General features: G+C 28.8%; 2 protein-coding genes across 4 annotated transcripts in view; one reads left to right on the top strand and one right to left on the bottom strand.

The window, feature by feature from the left end:
- Window positions 1-14,992, top strand: part of LOC136084390 (TNF receptor-associated factor 5-like) — a 124,662-nt gene that overhangs the window by 6,393 nt on the left and 103,277 nt on the right. The window lies entirely within an intron of this gene.
- On the bottom strand, window positions 3,975-6,973 carry LOC136084001 (uncharacterized). 2 transcript variants are annotated; one of them, XM_065803989.1, is made up of 5 exons: window positions 6,296-6,972; window positions 5,827-6,023; window positions 4,769-4,833; window positions 4,546-4,652; window positions 3,975-4,274 (listed from the first exon to the last, which is right to left on the bottom strand). In XM_065803989.1, the coding sequence occupies exons 1-5, from the start codon at window positions 6,648-6,650 to the stop codon at window positions 4,039-4,041; spliced, it is 960 nt and encodes a 319-aa protein (XP_065660061.1). In that variant the 5' UTR covers window positions 6,651-6,972; the 3' UTR covers window positions 3,975-4,038. The 2 variants fall into 2 exon arrangements, with proteins under 2 accessions (XP_065660061.1, XP_065660062.1); XM_065803990.1 differs by having other exon boundaries at window positions 4,064-4,274; window positions 4,598-4,652; window positions 6,296-6,973.

Below are 14,992 nucleotides of genomic sequence, written 5' to 3'. Positions count from 1 at the left end.
TCAAGAACAATTTTATATTAAGAGTAATAGTTATAAGGCAGCAAGAGTAATAAGCAGAACAAAGTAAATATATTAAAAGTTGGTTTAACTTAATATTTTCGCTCTATTATTATTAAAGCTGTAATTTAATGATCTATTTAATTCTTTTTAGCTTTAGGCTTTAAACTTGGTTCTGTTGTATTACTTATTATTATAATTATTATTGTTATTATTGTTATTATTATTATTTGATTATGCGGCAAAATTTAATAGTATAGAAACCAACAAAAATACAGTTAAAATTAATAACGAATACTATGCAGGTACCAAATGAAGTTTATGTAAGAGATTTAGTACAACTTTTATGAGTCAAAATTATATAATGCTATTATTTTGAAATTAAAAAAAATTAAAACAACGTATCATCAATTGGTAATCATTAATCAACACAAAAGTTCTTAAATTCGAAGGTATAATTTTTTATATAATCTACACATCTGAAACAATTTTGTTTCGGTTTCTATAAAATCAACATTCCTATCATACTTTTATCAACTTGTCATTTACTATTTTACTTTTACAAAAATATAAAAGTGAAATGCTATTCTTACTTCTTCAGTTGCCATTATTTTTATCATTTAGGCTAAAACCTTTTTTAATCTTTTTTAATTATGGCAAGGGAACAGGGAACCTAAAAATATAATAACATTTTATTTTTAATGTTTGATGTCAACGATCAGGCTTAACTAGAAGAGTAAATAGTACTTATCGAAATGCTTTAGTAATTTATAAACATGTTTGATATGACATAATCAACGTTTTACTAGTACTTTTGAATTTATCCTTATGATTATTTGGGTTATTCACATGAAATCAAACTCGTAGTCACCATGGCAAACGTATAATATCTTTTTTATAACTTGTTCATACACATGTAATATTTTATCATTTATCATTATATAACTTTATCATAGAGCCATAAAATAATATAATTTTATACCTGTTTTTACAAAGTTATAAAAGAGATATCAAACTTTGGATGGCTCTTTTAATTATTTTGATGTAAAAACGCGAATTACTTTTATGCGTAAATTACTTCACTCAACTCTTATAAAAATATATAATTTACTTACATTTAAAAGTAATTTTTTTTTACATAAATTATATAACATGTAAAACTTTATTACTAAAGTTTGTTAAATGAATAAAAGTTACTTAAAAAAGTGATTTATTTTCACAAGTAAAAGTAATTTGCATTTTTTTTTTGCACTTTCTATTAAATGCTCATACGCGGTGCTCAGTGATAAGACCATGAGGACTTTTTATTTATTAAGATCTTTTTATTTAGGTGCCCCTTCTTCGGGCACCTAAATAAAAAGATAAAAAAAAGTAAACAAAATAAATTTTTTTTACGTGTAAAAGTTACTAATTAGCAAAAACAAGTTACATTAAAGAAATTTTAAAATATTGTTATTTACAATTACACCTAAAAGTAAATTTTGTCTTCGAAACTTTATATTTTACTTTGTAAGTAAGTAAAATGTAAGTTATATTATCTACTTTCTCAATAAGAAGTCATTTCATGTTGACTTAACATAAATTTTGAGATAGATAGATAATATTTTGAGCGTATTCAGATCAATTACCTGTTTATGGGCCCTTATGGTAAGTAATTCAGGTAATACTCTGATGTATGCGGGTAGTGTTTGTCGCAGGGCATTTTGAAAAGATATCTCTTCACGTATATCATAAAGGGTAGTTTATAACGTGCGTTTTTTACCAGTAGAGTAGAGACGGGTTTCCTGCCGCTTTAGAGCCAAAGCGCTAAAAGGGGCTGCTAAATAATCATTGGTTTTTTATTTTATTAACTTTAGTAGCTACGCTACTGGATGCTAGCCATGCATACAAACCTTGGCTAAGTCACTGTTCGTTAGAGCGCAGTTTTTCTACAGCTTTTTTTTGTATTAATCTTTTCAATCAAATATTCTGTTATGGTAATTTGTCGCAATATAACCTTTTTGATATCCGCAAGGGCATTGTCTGCTAAAATAGTTTAAAAAAAATTATAAATCATTTAAACTATCTGATATAATCTATATAATATGACGCAATGTGACATTTTTGGTATCCGTAAGGGCATTTAAACTATCTGATATAATCTGTATAATAAAAGGAGTGTTTATCAGATATAGTCTTTTTATTGCATTTTTTTATACATAATCGATTTGAAAAAAGATGGTAACGAAAGCCGGTTGTGGGCACCATAATAACCTTTTCGTAGCGTTGGTGTCCAACCTGCACAAGGAATATTAGAAAACTAAAATCTTGTTTAATTGCTTCAGAATAAACTTTTAACTTTTTAATCGTTAGCGTGACTTGGCAAGTTGTTTGTCGATTGTCAGTGGTCCCGAAATTGCGCGATTGATTTTTTACTACCTTCCACACTAGCTAGTGCTCTGAAACTTTCAACACTTGTGTAAATTTGATAAACGTGCATGTTAAAATTGTTTTCAGAGCAAACCGGAGAAATACACTTTTTGAATTTCTTTTTTTTTTAATTTTAATTAATCTTTTAAACTTGGTTGAAATCTGGCAGCATTTGTGTAGTCCCGATGAACATGTTGGTAAATTTTTTCCTGGCAAAGGGGGGTTTTATCCTAATTTTTTCTCAAAACATTTTTTTCGTTTAAAATTGGGATTTATAACTTTTTACAATAAAAGACTTTTTATAAAATAGCTTTGAAACAACAGTTTTTTGATTTACTTTTTCTTTATTGACTATGTCGAGAGGAAATAGGTAAGTGATCCTGATTAAAGTTTACCATAAAGGAACCGGGCATATTTGTAGCTTTGCTGCTGCTTATCGCTTCTTCTCTTATTCCGCGTGTTCGTAGTTAAAAATCACGTTGAAGATAAGATCTTAATTAACAACCACGTAACAGAAATCAAAATTAATTTTTTTCTTTATTTATTAATAGCTAATCAAAAAACTGTTGTCTGGAACAAACTAATTTTAATTAGTCCGTTCCAGACAACACTTATTCCAGTTAGTCATTTTCAGAAGAAACTTAACAAACGCGCTGAAAAAAAAAGTTAAAAACAAAACTTAAAATAAAATCGCAAAATGCAGAGCGATTCCCAGCTTTTTTAAACGAATTAGAAATTAAACTTTTACACTTTTAAATAACTTATGTAAATAACATCAAGATTAATTAAAAAAATAAAATTAATTAATGTTAAAAAGGCAGTAGTTAAAGTAATTAATTTTAATAAAATGAATAACTTTCATAACCGCAATAGCTGTTAAATTTAATTTACTTAAAATGGCGAATTAAGTAAGGTGGTTCAAAAAAACACACTTTTTAATTTAAAATTATATGGTTGATTGTGAAGAAAAATGTTCTCTATGATGAAATGACATCAAGTTCTTTTTTTTTTCAGTATTTTTTTTTTTTTAAGTTTAAATTTTGAAATATTTAAAATTAAACAGTTAACAAAAATGCAAATCATAATATTTAAATAACCGAATCCCAATCACATATTTATCAGGCTTATATCATGGTTTTTGATTTTGTTTAAGAATTTAACTTTATGTAACGGCGCAAAATCCAACATTTATATGCTCATGTTTACACTGTTTGATTCTAAGGGTTTTATGTTGAATTTCAAAAGACATAAGGATTTTCTTCAGATTCTATTGATATGTATATATACATAAATACAATGTATATATACAAACCCAGCAAGCATTTCAACGTTGAAAACGCGTTGATTTACAGACGTCGATTTATTCGTCGAATTGGAAACAAAATATCGACGTTGAAATATCAACATTGATTCGACATCAATAAATCAACGTTGAGCGTACGTTGATTTACAAATGTTGATTTAAGCGTTGATTTGGAAACAAGAAATCTACGTTGAAATATCAACATCGATTCAACGTCGAAAAAACAACTTACGTTTTATAAACGTTTTCGAAAGATAACATTTTAAAAATTTACAAAAAAGTATTTGTTACAAAGTTTAATAAGTGGGGGAAAGTAAGATAGTTTATTTTTATTTTTCGCTACTACTTCCGCTTTTGTTTGATGCAACGTCACATTCTACTTCGCATTCGTCGTCACCTTGATTTATTTCTTCATCGCTTTTGTGAACTTCATCGTTTTCTATTTCGTGGTTGCATGATTTCCGTTTACCTCCATTCAAACGATAAGGTGCATATTTTAGGCAGGAGGCAATAAATGACCTAGTTTCTTTGTCTGTTGCTTTAGGCTCACAGCGCTTAATCGATTCTAAAAAATAAATGCAAAAATATCAAATTTGGTCAAGTGAATAAAACTGTAGATAAAGGAAGTAAGAATGTCTTCAATTTACACTATTTAATACGAATACATGAAGATTACAACTTTAATGTAAACTGATTTAATTTTATTTTTCAATTTGTCCAAGGAAGATTTTTATATCTACTTTTTGTGAATTCAACTAAATTCATTTATTTTCAACAGGCAGCCTTTAAAAAGAAATATAAATATATAAAAATATAGAGATCAACATTATAGCTACCAATTACTGCTTTGTAAACATTTAAATTTTCCATAGGTAACTTCACAGTAACCTTTCCCTTGGAACCAACCAAATTGAACTTCGATTGAAGTCTGTTTGTCATCAACCTTAAACATGTCAAAAGAGAAACTCAACATTATTTTTCTATAATTAAAAATCGCTTTTAAAAACTAATTTTCTTTGCAAAAATAGTAAGTACTATTGATTTAAAAAATGTTTCAACCTGTTTATCATGTTTGCAACACTTTTTTTACCATTGTTACCGCCAATGGAAGATAGCTGATTAACCTGATATAAAAATAAAACAATATCTATAGGAGCAATGTGGCAATATTGCATAATAGAGCATCTAGATCTTCAATGGAATTTTTAGATAACATCCTAGCAGATAACAGGTCAGGTTATCCTGCTACTAGTAAGTGACCGGGGCCATGGCCCAAAACAGAGCTTTTTACAAACCTGGCACGGGCCCCGGGTTACTAGCTGGGGTTAGATTTTTTTTATAGTATTGAAATCTTTTTCACTGTTTTTGTTTATTTTGTTTAAGCTAATATCTGTTATGAAAGTTAAAGAAAATATTTAAAAAAAGTCATAAATACATTTAATAAATATTTAGATTTTTTTTAGATTTATTTAATGTATTTATGACTTTTTTTAAATATTTTCTTTAACTTTTATAACAGATAATAACTTGAACAAAATAAAACAAAACAGTGAAAAAGAGTACAATACTATAAAAAAAATCTAACTCGGCTAGTAACCCGGGGCCGGTGCCGGGTTTGTAAAAAGCTCTGTTTTGGGCCAGGGCCTCTTATCATCATCAGCATCATTTATGTGGATCTCCTGAAAATCTTGACTTTAGGGCAGTTTTGCCAATGAGGAGGGGTATTTTTTAAAAATAACCACAAATTTACCTAAAATGGTCAATTTCAGTATAATAGTCAATTTAGTATAAAATATTTTAAATTTGTATTATTTTGTCGTAAGTATAATATTTAAATATTATACTTATGACAAAATAAATAGATTCACATAAATGATGCTGATGATGATAAGGATAATGATGACAATGATGATGGTGATGATCACAATGATGATGATGATGCTAATGATTATGATGATGATGATGCTAATGATCATGATAATCATGATGGTCGGGAGTTGATGATATACACATTTATAAAAAATATACTTATAGGATCTATCAATGTAAATGTAGCCATGTTCATCACACAAGATTTTAATCTAATCAACACTATATTTAAATGAAAAATAACTTACAAACTTTTTAAAAACCCTTTTGTCAGCTCCAAGTTTTCGATCGAACTCATATAAAGCGTCTATATCATCAAATTGTATTAATATCTCTTCTTCAACATCTTTCATTCTGGTGCCACTAACTGCATCTAACTTTTTGGATATTTCACTCATTTGCAAGGTTATTTGGGCCAACCTCCGTAATACTATATGTTGAAATCCTGAGTTTGAAAACAAAAGTACTTTATAAATATAATATATATATATATATATATATATATATATATATATATATATATATATATATATATATATATATTGAGAGCTGAGCGGCAAGGGGACAGGAATTTTTTCCATCCCCACCTATCTCGCAAACATTTATTGGCCTTTTCCATGACAATAAATGATATACTTGAATGAATATGTTGCATACAAAACAACAGCAAGTTGAAAGACAGCTGTAAATCACAAATGATATAGTAAAAAAACCTACCATTATCTTCAAGATTTTTTGAGCTAATTAACTCGTCCCGAGCACAAGCAGAATCTTTTCTATTGTAATTAACATAAGATTGAGAAATAACAGCAGGTGAATTGGTGGAAACATTTGTGAATGAGCTTTCTAACATACTAGTAGTGGTCTGACTGTTTAATGTTGGTTTGCGTATAGAAAAATCATCACATGTAGAAGAGGTAGTAGTTGAAAGAAATGGCTTTGGTATGTGAGCTGTTGATAAAGCAGTAAGTCCAGAATAACCACCATGTATAGAGGAGGTTTGAGTATAACCTTTAGAAACCAATTTAACATTAAAATAGTTTGACATAACATTTATTATAGTAAAAACCATTAATATGTTATTTTGAAAATCTAAAAAAAATTTAAATAATTTAAAATAAATATGTCACTAAGGCAAAAGGTATATAAAAGAAAATTTTTGAACTCTGTAGCTTTCCAGCGTTTAAACTCATCAATACCTCTTGGTTGTCTTGCAAACTCGCTGGGCAATTTTCCTGATAATTCTCTAAGTTTTTCAGAAATAACTGCTTTTTGAATCTCTGATATCCTGTATGATCTTTTACCTTTGTTGAAAAAAATTATTATTCTTTTAGTTACTCCTAAATAAACCAAATGCATGATATCTAAAACAAATGATGTAACACATGGCATATTATATTTAGCTAGAGTACAAAGTTTTTTGGTGTTCTTTGTAACCGTGTAGGTTAAATTCTGTATCATTTCTCAGAGTATATCCTGACCCCAAAAAAATTTGTCTGTGATTAATACGTGCATCGTGAATAATACATCGCTCACACGAATAGTATCCATTATGGCTAATTATAGACTTCAAAAATTGTCGAGCTGCAGCATCACAACAAAATGATTTAAGGGAAACTAAGTAATGTTTATATTGAGTTTTGATTCCATTTTGTAATAAATTTGTTAACCCGTTTACAAAATCAAACATAAAGCTTTCTTCAGATGAAGGTTTGCTCTTACCACAGAAAATAGCTACAGCAAATGGTTGGATACTTGAAAATGAGCAAAGTATGGGCCATAAAGCTACTGATGTGCTTTTAAATAATGGTATTCCATCAACATTAACAACTAATTCAATTTTCGCAAGATTTGGAAATTTGCTTAAATGTTTTAAAATATTAGTTTCCAAACCATAATAAATGTAATCGCCACCACACTTATTCTTCAGAGTAATGTTACTTGGAGTTTTCAATAATGTTCTTACATCTTTTGGAAGCTCTGTGTGGCCATTTTTTCTCAAAATAAAAAGAAGTTGATTTGTTGGAGAATGTGAAGTTTGGTTTACAACAACCCATTCTGCTAATTCTTCACGTAGTCACCATTTATTATTTTGTCATCTATAAAGTTTCCATGATTCAAGAAACAAGAATTAGAATCAGAACTATCGGAGACTCCGGCGGAGTCAAGATTGGAATCTGAGTCAAAATCTGTTTCTTCAACACCTTCAACTTCTTGCTCAATTGTTTCTTTGGAAAGAACTCTATAATCTGAAACATTTATTTGTTGTTTATCTGTTTCTTTTGCACTATCTGTCTCAGTAAATAAATCAATTACTGATTTATTAATTTTTCTCCATTGCGTAATCCGTGATGACATAGCAACTAAATAATTTTATTCCTAAAAATAAATAATTAAATATATTTATATTAGGGTGTTAGCCAGGAATATATTTCATACAGAATTTTTGAAATTGTCATATATATATATATATATATATATATATATATATATATATATATATATATATATATATATTTATATATATGTATATATATATATGTATATATATATATATATATATATATATATATATATATATATATATATATATATATGTATATATATGTATATGTATATGTATATGTATATGTATATGTATATATATATATATATATATATATATATATATATATATATATATATATATACATATATATATATATGTATATGTATATGTATATGTATATATATATATATATATATATATATATATATATATATATATATATATATATATATATATATTAATATATAATATATTATACTTTAATTACAAAAATACATTTTGTAATTAAAGTATTATATAATTATAATTATACAATATATAAATATATATATATTAATATATTATGTATTTACATATATTTATATATATATAATATATATACATGTGTGTGTATACATGTGTATATTATATACCTTATTTTATATACATGTGTATATTATATATGTATTTGTTAGGAAACATTGTTTTACACATTTACACATTTACAAAAATACATTTTGAATTACTTTTTTAACTAAAGCTAAAATTGCTAGTAAAAACATTATAATTTACTATAGTAAATTATGATGTTTTTACTAGCAATTTTAGTTTTAGTTAAAAAAAATTCAAAATGTATTTTTGTATTTAAAGTTGTGTAAATTTGTAAAATAATGTTTCCAAACAAAAAGTGAATTCTTTTCAATAATCATTACTAATAATATTAAAATGGCATTGAAGCATCACTACTTCCTGCCAGCAGAATAAAAAACGAAAATTATAAACCAAAAAAACTTTAAATAATTATAATCTATAAATTAAAATATATTTTAGATTACTTGTAAATAGCTATTTACAAAAGTCAAATAAAAGAATAACTCTTTTGTATGAATAATTTGTAAATATTTTACACTTTTTAATAAAGTACAATAAAAAATAGCACATTTCTCTGAGCGATTAGCCATCTTTATTTCAAATAAGAAGTTCGCGATATCAAACAGAAAGTAAAAAGACATGTTGATTTAACGTTGATTATATCAACGTTAGTTTATTACCAATACATCAACGTGGAATAAGCGTTGAAAATGCCGACGTTGAAATTTCCTCTTTGTTTAGACGTTGAAACAACGCCATTTACTTTAACGTTAGTTTATCAACTATAAATCAACGTGGAATAGACGTTGAAATTTCCGACGTTGACATTTCAACAATGCGCAGACGTTGATAAGACGTCGTTTGCTTGCTGGGTATGAATAATTTGTAAATATTTTACACGTTTTAATGAAGTACAATTAAAAATACCACATTTCTCTGAGCGATTAGCCATTTTTATTTCAAATAAGAAGTTCGCGATATCAAACAGAAAGTAAAAAGACATGTTGATTTAACGTTGATTATGTCAACGTTAGTTTGTTACCAATACATCAACGTGGAATAAGCGTTGAAAATGCCGACGTTGAAATTTCCTCTTTGTTCAGACGTTGAAACAACGCCATTTTCTTTAACGTTAGTTTATCAACTATAAATCAACGTGGAATAGACATTGAAATTTCCGACGTTGACATTTCAACAATGCGCAGACGTTGATAAGACGTCGTTTGCTTGCTGGGTACTTTTGAGGTTTTTTAACTTCAATTTCTAACATTAAATCTTCATACTTGTTATTTAAAGACGTGGCATTGGTGTATCAACAAGACAGACATCTTTTAATATTGCTATTTTTTATTATGGTTGTTTATCGATAAGGATTTCAACAACTTTGTTACCTCTAATCCCATATCGAAAGAGTTTATTCAACTAACCAATTTCATCTAACTTTTCATTTTTTTCATTTCTTTCTTTTACCAGTTCTCTTGTAAGGTTTCTTTCAGCTACTTTTTGATCAGGATTAGTATAAAAATTTGTAAATTTATTTTATTTTAAAGTTTTTTAGCTGATTTCATTCCACTCATTTGATCATCTTTGCTTGTTAATTCAACTATAATAGGATTGCTGTTGAATTTTTTGCTGTTATTATCTTTTTTTGCTTTAATTTAAAAATACGTTGAATTTTATCCTTATCAGCACTAATTTCTGTGAACAGTTCTTCAACTTGAACTCTGGCCTCTTCTTTACATTTCTCCCTTAAGACTCAGTTGATAATCGCAATCCAACAATATCTATATTTTTTTTTCTTTTTTCATTATCTTTTTTGAAAGCGACTACAGCATTCATGACATTCAATTCTTCTTTTGATTTATTTTTGTCATCTTTAACAATAGCATTCCAACTCAAATGATTGATATTGCTTGAAGTTGTTTTCTTTTCTTCTAATATTGCTAACCTGGTTTTTAAACCAGAATTTTCTTGCTCAAGGGCATCAACTCTTGTTTTTAACGCTTCTACCATCATTTTCAAGTTGTTTAAATTATCTTCATTTGCTTTTTTCGGAGGCATGTTGAAAAATTTTTTGATCTCCTAAACCTTATTACACAGGGACTTGACCACGGCCTGGCTTATTGCCTGCTAGAGCCGCAAGTTGGTCGGTTGAATAAGGTGTGCTTATAATCACCAATAACTGACAATTGCTCAATCCGATGTTTGATATTTATTAAGAGGGCTACCACTCTGAATAACAGTGATTTACCTCTTCGTCGAGAAATTATTTAAATTTATTTATTATTTAACCTTATTACAGAGGCACTAAAAAGTTTCAGTATGTGTTTTTTCCGTCTTATTGATTGACTTTTCTTTTATTCAATCATTTTGAGATGACTAACCAGAGCGAATATACGATTGAGTATCGTGTTTTGGCCCCGGTATGGTATTATGAAGGTAACAAACCTGTTTCAGCCATAAGAGCAATGTAGGCCAAATTATGTGAACGGTTTGACTGTGAACCACCTCGTGCAGAATATATTAAATTGTGGTCAAAAAAATCAGTCCAAACTGGATCCATTTTTGAAAAACATCATCCTGGTCGTCTGTATGAATGTGATGACACGTTCAACTTTCCGTAGACTCCATCTGTGAATTGAAAAGAAAGGATTGCAAGTTGATCCATTTGATGTAAAACATTGTACTGTACTCGCCAATTATATATTACATGTATTTCTGAAAGTGACTGTGAGTTATAAAACACATATATACGTATATGCATATATATATATATATATATATATATATATATATATATATATATATATATATATATATATATATATATATATATATGTGTATATATATATAAAATAAAAATACGTATATATACATATATATATATATATATATATATATATATATAATATATATATATATATATATATATTAGGGTGTTTCATATTTTATCAATTTTTGAAATTAAACTCGCGAATCGATTTATAAATTGACCATTTATATGAAAATAAGTTTGAACAAAAAAAAGTATGTTTGTACAATTTTTAGGGTCCCCGCCAGTTCGATTTTGGGCAAAAATGTTGGGTGTTTTAAACGCCTGGCGGGGACCTTAAAATTTATCCTATAAAATTTTTTATTCTTTTAAATAATATATGTTGGATTGGATATTAATTACATAAAAGGAGCATGTTGAAAAAATTAAGATACGCCTCCGAGTTATTAATATTTACAAAAACCTATTTTATAACTCGGTGGCGTATTTTATAACTCGGAGGCATATTTTATAACTCGGAGGCGTATCTTAATTTTTTCAACATGCTCCTTTTATGTAATTAATATCCAATCCAACATATATTATTTAAAAGAATAAAAATTTTATAGGATAAATTTTAAGGTCCCCGCCAGGCGTTTAAAACACCCAACATTTTTGCCCAAAATCGAACTGGCGGGGACCCTAAAAATTGTACAAACATACCTTTTTTTTGTTCAAACTTATTTTCATATAAATGGTCAATTAATAAATCGATTCGCGAGTTTAATTTCAAAAATTGATAAAATATGAAACACCCTAATATATATATATATGTATATATATATATACAATTGATATTTTGACGAGATTAAAAAAAAATAACGACATGATTTTTAATTCTAAAAGTTTCATGCGTTTAGCAATCATCAGGTAAAAAATACATTGTTTTTTTTGTTTAAAAATATACTCCATAAACATCGTGGCGTTCAAAAACAATTATAAAACCGTAACTATTGCGAGCGTGGTTTGGTTTTTTAATCTTTGGGCTCGTGGTTGTCAAGCAAGAACTTGTTTTCGTGACGACACAGATATAAATACTGTTTTTTTATTTAATAATTTTTGCGTACTTTTGTATGATATTATGCAAAGTTTTTCATGTTGGCAAAGCAAACATTTTCTTGTTACGTTGCTGTAGGCGGGGACTTGTTTAATTATTGATCAAGTTAATTTTAGTGTTATTTTTAAGTTTTCTTTTATCTGCCATATTTACTTTGAAAGGGTGGTTGAATTTTTCCTCTTTTTATTTGTGAATGAGTGTTTGTGGTTAGCCCATCTTTTCTTCCATTCACCTTCTGCTTGGCCAATATATACTTTTTCTGGGGTGTTAGGGGGGGGATACTACACATTTATAAATAACAATTAGAAGCTCTACATTTTCCTATTATAGGGAAGTTTTCCTCACCCTGCAATTGCATAAAGAAAGAAAACTGCCCTATAATATAGCCTGCAATTGCATAAAGAAAGAAAACTGCAATTGCATAAAAAAAGAAAACTGCCCTATAATATAGCCTGCCCAATAATATAGCCTAGAATACACCCTGCAATTGCAAAAGGAAAGAAAACTTACCTATAATATAGCCCACCCTGCAATTGCATAAAGAAAGAAAACTGCCGTATAATAGGAAAATGTAGAGCCTATAATGTTATTTATAAATGTGTAATATCCCCGCCTAACACCCCAGAAAAAGTATATATTGGCCTAGCAGAAGGTAAATGGAAGAAAAGATGGGCTAACCACAAACACTCATTCACAAATAAAAAAGATGAATAATTGAACCACCCTTTCAAATTATATATGGCAGATAAAAGAAAACTTAAAAATAACACCAAAATTAACTTGATCAATAATTAAACAAAGCCCCGGCGACAACAACGTACCAAGAAAATGTTTGCTTTGCGAACATGAAATACTTTTCATGATACCATAGAAAGGTACGCAAAATATATTAAATAAAAAAACAGGATTATATGTTAGTGTCGTCACAAAAACAAGTTCTTGCTTGATAACCACGAGCCCAAAGATTAAAATACCAAACCACGCTTGCAAGTAATTATAGTTTAATAATTGTTTTTAAACGCCACGATGTTTATTGAGTATATTTTTTAACGAAAAAAGTAATGTATTTTTTACCTGATGATTGCTAAACGCATAAAACTTTTAGTAGTAAAAATCATGTAATTATTTTTATTTAATCTCGTCTCAAACTCAATTATATAGCTCTGATTTCATTCATCGAGCACTCTTTATGATATATTCTTTAAGTAATTTTAATATATATATATATATATATATATATATATATATATATATATATATATATATATATATATATATATAAATGTAAGTTTATTTTTGCTCACAGCAAAATTAAACTTGCAACCAACATCGAACAATGCTAAAAAGTGTTACTAATTTTACATGTCTTAAAAACGAAACGAACTATACTACCACAGCAAACAGTTCAGGAGTCTGGAGTCATAGCTTGTCATGACATTAGCAATCAGCTGACAGGTGACAGCACAAAGGCAGAATTTTGATGACAAGTGCCATTTCGCAGCGGACAAAACAAGGGCAACTTTTTTGGTTTGATTCATTTTCTCAAGTCTCCAGACTTGAGAAAATGAATCAACGTCATAGAAGGTTTTTAATAAATAAAGGAAGTATCAAGAAGTTTCCAGAAGCATGCAGAAGCTTGCAGAAGTTTCCAGAAAAAGCATCTGGAAGCATCAAGTAGCATCCAGAAGTATCCAGAAATAATCATAAGCATCCAGACGCATCCAGAAGCTTCCAGAAGCATCGAAAAGAAGCATCTAGAATCTTCCACAACAGGTTCACACAGGTTGTGAAAAATGGACCGTATCAAGACTACGTTCCAAATATCGTTCTACGGGGAAGTTGGCAGCAGATAACAAAAGTGGAAGACCATGTTCCACCACATCTAAAAAGGATTCTATGATTGTCAGATCCGTCAACAAGGATTCCTGGATATTATCAGTCGAAATACAAATGCAATTAGAGCTGCCTGTATTGGACAGAACAATCAGACGACGAGCTGTTGAAGCCGGATTGTTTTCTCGACGCCCTGCAAAGAAACTCTGATTTCACTAAAAAACCAGAAGAAAAGAATCCTGTTTGCTACATCTCATATTGACTGGAATGTGCAGAAATGGCGAACTGTCCTGTTTAGTGATGGATTAAAGTTCAACATCATTGGGAGCGTAGGCATTTGCCGTGTACATCGACCGGCCGGAAAACGCCTCGATTTACGTTACTGCCATTAGACCGTGAGGTATGGTGGAGGCAATTTAATGGACTAGGGGTGTTTTTCGGCTAACGGTCTAGATCCAATACATCGAAACAATGGAATAATGGACCATTTTATGAATAAAAATATCTTGAATGATGTTATGTTACCTCAGGCTGAAAGGAATATGCCAATAAAATGGGTTTTTCAGCGAGACAACAATCCGAAACACACTGCAAAAGTAGTCAAGCAGTGGTTTTAAGACAACCACTTATCGGTGATGGATTGGCCGCCTCAATTTCCAGATCTCAACCCTTTCGAGAACCGGTGGGAGATCGTCATCCGCAGAATTAATCGTGAAGGTGTTCGTAATAAGGATCAGCTGTTTGAACAAATCCAAAATTCCTAAGCAGCGATTCCACAAAGTTTCTTTGATCACCTAATCGAATCTATGCCTC

Source organism: Hydra vulgaris, chromosome 08 (assembly GCF_038396675.1).
Source record: "Hydra vulgaris chromosome 08, alternate assembly HydraT2T_AEP".
NCBI classification, from domain to species: Eukaryota; Metazoa; Cnidaria; class Hydrozoa; order Anthoathecata; family Hydridae; genus Hydra; species Hydra vulgaris.
Note: the sequence above shows the minus strand (reverse complement) of the source record. Positions and strands in the feature narration are given on the sequence as shown.